A 7474-nucleotide genomic window follows, 5' to 3' on the forward strand; every position below is an offset into this window, starting at 1 on the left:
AACTCTCTTGGTGTGAATCATCTTGAACATGCCCAGTGGGAACTAGTTTGTTCCATTGTAAATTCCCCTTCAGGGACTTGTGTACACCCATGGGCGTCAATAAGGCACAAGCAGCCACCAATAATAAGCCACCCTATTGAGTCACTGCTTTAAAGGTGCAACATGCTGGAAATGCAGTGGTCAGTTGGGAAATGGGGATTGTCTAATGTGCAATACGTCTCCCTTATCCGCAAAATCCAAGCTCTGACTCCTGTGATGTGTATAAGTATAGGGTAAACACATTCAGACGAGGACATTGCTTACAAACTGGCACTACCTAACAGGCACCACCTCTCTGCTCATGCCAATTACCATGTCAGGGTGATTTCACAGTCATGGTGACTGCTGCATATATATATGTAAGCTTTGGGTAGGATATTTACTTAGCAAAGCACTGACAGATGTGAAAGAGGCCAAACACCCAGCTCCACCATGAAGATGACAGGAGTCTTTTTACTCCTCACTCTGGCAGTTTTCTGCTTTTCCGGTGAGTACATTTTGTTATTTCCTGATATTCTGGAGCAGCTGGTGGTGGCCTAGTGCATTATCCCCTGGATGATGTAGTCAGCCCAGCTCAGTTTCTAGGCAGAGAAAAGAGAGGGAGCCTTAAGGGACAGATGCACACACTGCTCATGGGAGTTCCTCTTTCCAGGTATCAGTGCAGTGGCTTATTCTCTTTCCATGCATGTGGAAGGAATAGTGGAGCCTGACCAAGTGTCCATGTTTAGATGCTGGAAGGGAGCTGCACTAGCAAGTGAACTCTTGTGTGCCACTTAACAAGCAACATCTCAGCATCTTTAACAAATTTGAGCAAAGGGAATCTATTTCTTGCTGGTGGTGCAAACCAGGGATGTCTCCCATTCTGTGGTTAAGGGGTGAGTCTGGCAGTGAGAGCTTGATTGATAGAATCCTCTAATGGTTGGAGATATATTTGAGAGACCAGAGGGCTCCAGGCTCCAGTATGGTAAAATATAGAGCTGGTCTATCCCGCAGGAAATTCCAACATTTCAAAATTTGTTTATATCCCAAATCGGGACAAAAAAGTTAAAATTTCCAATTTTTTTCCCCACACAATGGAAATTCTGAACATTTTTAGTCTGGAAACATCAAACTGACCTTATTAAAACATTCATTTTGAGACTGTTGAAACATTATACCACGAATACTAAGTATAATATTTTTTATAAAATCTTAACTTTAGTATTACATTATATTTATATATGAAAGTTGAAACAAGCCAAGAAAATCAGAATGAAATACTCCATTTTGATTTTAAATTTATTTGATTTTTTCTGTTGAAACCTTTCAGTTTTGATAAAACACTGTTTTCTGACAGAAAACTGTGTCAATTTTTTTTTACTGGGTCCAGTAGTTTACTACTGGCATTCTAAGATAAAAATAATGATTCTCTCTTCTGGATTTCACAGTGCATCTTGTCTTAGATTGCAAGGTTTTTGTGGCAGGCAATGCCACTCTCTTTGGGTCTTGTTCACAGCCAAGTACACCGTTGGCACTAAACAGTTAATAAAATTAATAACGTCTTGCCTTTTAGGGGAGGTGGCCTGAATCTGATTCAGTTCCAGGATGATGCAAACATGGGATTTGGTAGTATACAAGAGACTGAAATTGACGCAAGGACTTTGTGTAACTTTTGCTACTATATATTTGATCATAGGTTGTGCTAGACAACAGAGTTTCGACGAGATCTAAGGGTATTAATTAATGTTGGGTCACACCCAACAAACGCTATGACATTGTAGTTTGTGAAAACCATGCGTACAGGGCACTTTGATTTCTCTTACCTTTTGGAAGCCATGACTGCTCCAGGAGATGCCCAACATATACACATCCCCAGAGAATGAAAACTGTGTCATCAAAAAGAACTGCTTTATTCCAAGAACAGCTGATTTCTTCTCTATAGTGTTATTATTTATATCAACGTTTCACTTGGAGGACCCAATTGAGATCAGAGGTGCTGGACATACATATAGTATGAAACAGACCCTGTCCCCAAGAGCTTGCAGTCCATATGGACAGGACAGATCCAGAGTGAAAGAAAGACTTTATTATTATCCTCACTAGTGACCTTATTACTAGACCTCACTAGTGAGGATAATAATGAGGAAATCAAGGCTCAGAAAGATTAAGTGACTTAAGCAAGGCCACAGAATGAGTTTATAGTAGGACTAGGAATTGAGCCTAGGTCTCTTAAACCACAATCTGGCATCTTAACCATTAGACCATCCTGAGTTAACTGAGCAGTCAGCATAAAAGTGACTCCCTGGCCTTTAATCTTGCTTTGATGTGTCCATTTGACTGCAAGGGGCTTCGTTCCCTCTGATAGGCAAAGACTGTGCTAGATGCTGACACAGAATTCAAATATTCAGAAGTAAATAAGATTTGTTAGCAGTTATAATAAGTCTTGATAAATGTGTTGTATTCAGCACTGAAAAACTCTGTCATTATTTACATCAAAGGAGGTAATATTTCATGAATGACCCACAAATACAGGAAACCTCTCAGTAATATTTACTAGCTACAGTTAATCCAAAGTAACAGTGGCTTTGCGTGGCTAGCATGGTGCAAAGCAGCCAATGTGAACTGGTGAATCTGTCCCCAGGTGTTTAACTGAATAGCCTTCAAACATTTTCCTTCATTTGATCTTTTGTGTCTGTGATTTTGTTCCAGGTGCTGCCAGTCAAAATGGGAGCCAGGTGAGTCATTTTCCCTTGATCAAAAATAAATGGTTTGGAATGATTGCAGAGCCAAGATCTGTGGCAGGAAAAACACTAAAAATTAAATGGGAAGTATTTGAAAGGGTAAAATACAGGAATGCTACAGGATCCAGAGAATAAATCCCTAGGATTCAGACACACAGTTTTCATACAGTCAGACTGATAGCATTCAGGCCCAGATTTTTTAAGGTATCTAGGCATTGCTGCACTCAGTATTGCAGTTCCAAATAAATTAAGGTCCTAAATCTCATTTTTAAAAGTGACTTAGACACTTAGGAATCTAAATTCCATTGACTGTCAAGTGGTTCCCATATCCCAAACCATGTGCCTGAGAGAACTCCACTTACCTCCAATGATGCTCCAACCCCATTGAGGAGGCAGGAATAAACCCCACAAACAAATGCTTCACTCAACAACAAACAACATTTTCATCTGAGCAAAGACAAGCCCTCGGGTTTTACTGGGGATGATTCAAAGATGGGGCAGCTATAGGGAGTCACCTATACACATCCTCCAGCAATATAGTAAAATGTACCCAATCCCCAACCCCTGAATATCCAAAATAATGCTCTCCAAAGTGATTAAGAGTCCAAACAGCCACCCAGTCCCAGTCCCAACCAGAATATCTTCCAACCCATGCAGTGGTGCTGGGGCTTTAGTCCAGCGTGAGTTCGGACTGCTGCTGAGCTCTGGTCTCTAGTGTGTGGACTGGTGTCTGTCTCCTTAATCCTTGTGTTGGCTGGGACTCCTCTGCTGCGTCCGGGCTGCTCCATCAGCCTGGCTACAGCCTTGGATCCAGGTCAGCTCCTCACAGCCATTGCAGCAGTTCCACACCACTCAGTTACAGAGGACACCCCCGCCCCCATATGCCTGCCAGCTGGCCCAGAACCAATTAGTTGGCCTATAGCCAGTCCTTCATCCTTGTTGTGGAGTGACAGTTCCCCCTTCCAGTGAAAGGCAGGCTGGCGGCAGGAGGCCAAGGGTGGAATTTCCTCCCAGGCTCTAACTAATCAGAGCTCAAGAAGGTGGAGCATTTCTGGAGAGTGACTTCTTCACAGTTATAAAAATGTTTGGGTGAAATCCTGGCTCCGCGGTGGAAGTCAACATAACTCTTGCCACTGACTTCAACGGGGCCAGGATTTCATCCTTTGTCTGCATCTTACCCATTAACTAGGATCTTGCATTGTTACAGGTAAATCCATGTTAACTGCATTTAAGGCTCTGATCCAGCAAAGCACTTAAGGACATGCTTGAGCTCAGTGGGACTGCTCACATGCTTAAAGTTAAGCATGTCCTTAGCTGCTTTACTGGGTTAGTGTCATACTGAGACTTTACTTCTTGTCAAGTATCAGAGGGGCAGCCGTGTTAGTCTGGATCTGTAAAAGCAGCAAAGAATCTTGTGGCACCTTATAGACTAACAGACATTTTGCAGCATGAGCTTTCGTGGGTGAATACCCACTTCATCGGATGCAAGACTTGTATTGAAGTGGGTATTCACCCACGAAAGCTCATGCTGCAAAATGTCTGTTAGTCTATAAGGTGCCACAGGATTCTTTGCTGCTTTTACTTCTTGTGGCTCTCAACTTGTGCCAATAAAGCACAGCTAAGTCATCTGGTACCAATCATATAGGAAAGGGTGATGGGGTCCTCCATCACTGCAGCTGTCCTCCAGTTGGCATCAGCAGATGAGTAATCCAGAGAGGTAGGAGGAAGAGTTTTCTCCTTAAACAGAGGCAATACAAGGATGAAATATTTAATAATCACGAGTCTTTCCTAGCGTCAGACAAAAATCCAGTTTAAATTGCCTAACCTGACAAGTTACAATTGTGAGTCAAGCTTGGCAGACCCAATCTAGGCTTGTTTCACAGATTATAGGGCCTGCTGTCCTCCTGGGCATTGCACCATTGCTCTGAAAACTAATACACTTGGATTCCAACCTTCAAAGAAAAGGCACTCCACCATCACAGGAACTCCCTTAAGAATAACCTGCTTCTAATCCCTAAAAATTCATACCTAGGCATTGTCAGCAAAGTACCTCAGCTGGGCGTAGCTATCACAGTGGGTTTAAGGATAGAAATGGTTCCAAAGGTAACCAGAAGCCAAATCACATGGAGTTTTCAAGATTAAAACCATTACCTCGAATTCCACATGGGAGTAGATGAGAAGCCCGTGGAGTTCTTTTGTTTGCAGAAGTAAGATCAGGAATGACACTTCGCTTGGTTGGAACCAGTACGGACCTGGAAGCTGGGTCAGGAGCTGTTCTGGCTTGGGAAGGATAGTTCTTTTTCCAGTTCTGCCATCCTCAGTTTTATCCCCTGGTCCATAACTGATGTAGCAGTAAGGTAGATTTAAATTGGGATTCTTCTTTCTACAATTTCTTTTTATGTTTAATAGCTGCACAATTGAACGAGGTCTGCCTGCAATTTTGCCCAGCTAGTTCTTCTCACAGTTATAAGATGAGTTGGAAGCTGCTACTTTCAGGGATTCAAGAGGCTATGATCACCCTTTGAATGAATCTAACATGTCCTCAGGAACCTGACCTTCTCCACAATAAAGAGCAACTCACAACTAGTGTTGGTCATAAACTTTTAACACTCACATTTTTTCAAAGAAAAAAAAGATACATTTTTCATGGGAGTTTTCACAAAACATGTTCCCTTTTTCCCAACGGCTCTACTCCCTACAGCCCTCTGTGTGTCCATCCCTTCAACACAGACAGGCTCAAAGGGATAGCAAACCCTAGAAAGATGTCATACACCTGGCTCTGCTGGTGGCAGATACTTCTCAGTGGGAAAAAATGGCTTGTTGTTTCCATTGTTTTAACTACTTGTGATAGATTGAGAGCCAGATCCTCAGCTGGTTTAAATGTGGGTAGCTCCACTGACTATGCTGATTCACACTAGTTGAGGATCTGGCGCAGGGAGTAGGCAACCCTATTATTATTGTAATTGTAGATGAAGGAAATGAGGAAGGGAATTTTAAATAAAATGGCATTATTTTGTTTATAGGTTGACTGCAGTGAATTTAAGAATGTAGAGAGAGGTAAAGAGACCTACTGTGCAAAGATCTACCAACCTTATTGTGGCTCTGATGGCAAAACATATACAAACAAGTGTTCCTTTTGTGCAGCAGTCACGTAAGTACAGAAACAAGGAACTGCTCCTGAGGCATTAAAACTTTGAAAAGAATTGATTTATCTGTCACTTCTATACATCTTATTATCCCATAGGGTTGCCCACATGTTCAGAATCTGTATCTGTTTGCCTATTTGCTCAGTTTCTCTCAGTAATGAGGCATTGATTGAAATACTGATCACTAGAAGTCAGTGAAGAGCTCCCTATCTCAGCAGAAATTAGAGACTAGACAATCAAAAGGTGAGTCCACAGAGCTACATCTCCCAAATGAGGTGTTTGCTAACAAGAAATCTGGGACCCAAACAACTTTGTATAGGATTGAAAAGTATTGAAAGTGTCAGAAGAGTTTACTCATGGAATAAGAATAAAAAGTCTAAACAAAAAGAAATCCACTGTAGTTAGGAGCCCTCCTGTTTCTATCAGGGTTGATGCCATGGCAGAGTATCATTCATGGATATAGTACTGGTGGTGGCCATCTTGCTGAAAATTAGTGTCAGGCTAAATTCCTTGGTCCTTTATTTAGCAACATCCCCATTGATTTTCCAACAGTATGGCAACCCAGGCTCATACAGATAGTGTACAAGTTACCTTCTGGGCTGTTGAAGAACTTGAACAGGAAATAAAAGCATTAAACATTAGATATTTTCCACCATTTGTGAACCCAAGATGGCAATGTCTTAATTCTAGAGATAGGCAAACCAGCTTGTCTGACATATGGAGTGACGCAACCTGTGTGCAAAACTTGAATCCCAGTTTCCACATTTAGTTAAATTATAGTATATTAATTTAATTTTCTTGCAACTCTGGGCATTGTGGTACAGAATCCTAAGAGAAAAAATTCTGCAACAATGGAGGCAGTTTTTGCAATATTTCTGGTTCAACATCATAAGAGAAGATCCTTCTCTCATGAGATTTCCCATCTAAGTTTGAAGGCCCAAAAGGTTTGATAGTTCACATGAGCACCTATGCTATAATCTGTGAGGGGAAAATAGCAAGGAATGGCTCTATCAATCTAGTAGAAAACTATAGATTCTCTGTTCACAAGTGGGTCAGTTGGGGACTTTAGTCTATAACATCAAGTTTAGTGCCTCTAATTTCTCTGTGTTTTCATTTTCTCCTAGGAAAAGTAATGGGACACTGCGTCTGAAGAAAACCGGTGAATGTTGAATGAATCCCCATTGTATCTGAGTCTGAAATTCCTGATTACACTATCTGTATCCATTATCAGTTTGGATCATATGACTGTCTCTTGAGTTTACTTTATTAAACAAGCAAAGCAGAAGAAATTTTTTTCCATTGTTTCTTGTCAAGAAGAAGGGATTATGGACTGTAATGCTGTATATGAGTTCTTTCCAGTGTATAGAAAATAATTACAGAGCAGTAATTCCAGAGAACAAAAGATATAATACTGCTGTGTTCATGATATACATGCAGAGAAGTTAGATAAAAACATAAAATACCCTTTCTGGAAGGCTGCAATGTAACACTACTTGATTTTTTTAGAAATCAGAACCCTAGCACACAAGAACCCCAAAACAGAGAGAGACAAAGCAGGCTGCTTCCTAA

General features: G+C 41.2%; 1 protein-coding gene across 1 annotated transcript; it reads left to right on the forward strand.

Moving 5' to 3' along the window:
• Window positions 1-805: 805 nt before the first annotated feature.
• On the forward strand, window positions 806-7108 carry LOC123375510 (ovomucoid-like). Its single transcript, XM_045026460.1, has 4 exons — window positions 806-914; window positions 2728-2753; window positions 5783-5910; window positions 7030-7108. The coding sequence occupies exons 1-4, from the start codon at window positions 890-892 to the stop codon at window positions 7073-7075; spliced, it is 225 nt and encodes a 74-aa protein (XP_044882395.1). The 5' UTR covers window positions 806-889; the 3' UTR covers window positions 7076-7108.
• The last annotated feature ends 366 nt before the right edge of the window (window positions 7109-7474 follow it).

Source organism: Mauremys mutica, chromosome 8 (assembly GCF_020497125.1).
Source record: "Mauremys mutica isolate MM-2020 ecotype Southern chromosome 8, ASM2049712v1, whole genome shotgun sequence".
Lineage (NCBI taxonomy): Eukaryota > Metazoa > Chordata > Testudines > Geoemydidae > Mauremys > Mauremys mutica.

What these genes read in the sequence shown, in the direction of transcription:
- LOC123375510 (XM_045026460.1), top strand. Translation starts at nt 890, where the DNA reads ATGTCTCCCATTCTGTGGTTAAGGG. An exon ending in CCAGTCAAAATGGGAGCCAG is followed by an intron (nt 2,754 to 5,782) that starts GTGAGTCATTTT and finishes TTTTGTTTATAG; the next exon opens with GTTGACTGCAGTGAATTTAA. An exon ending in TCCTTTTGTGCAGCAGTCAC is followed by an intron (nt 5,911 to 7,029) that starts GTAAGTACAGAA and finishes ATTTTCTCCTAG; the next exon opens with GAAAAGTAATGGGACACTGC.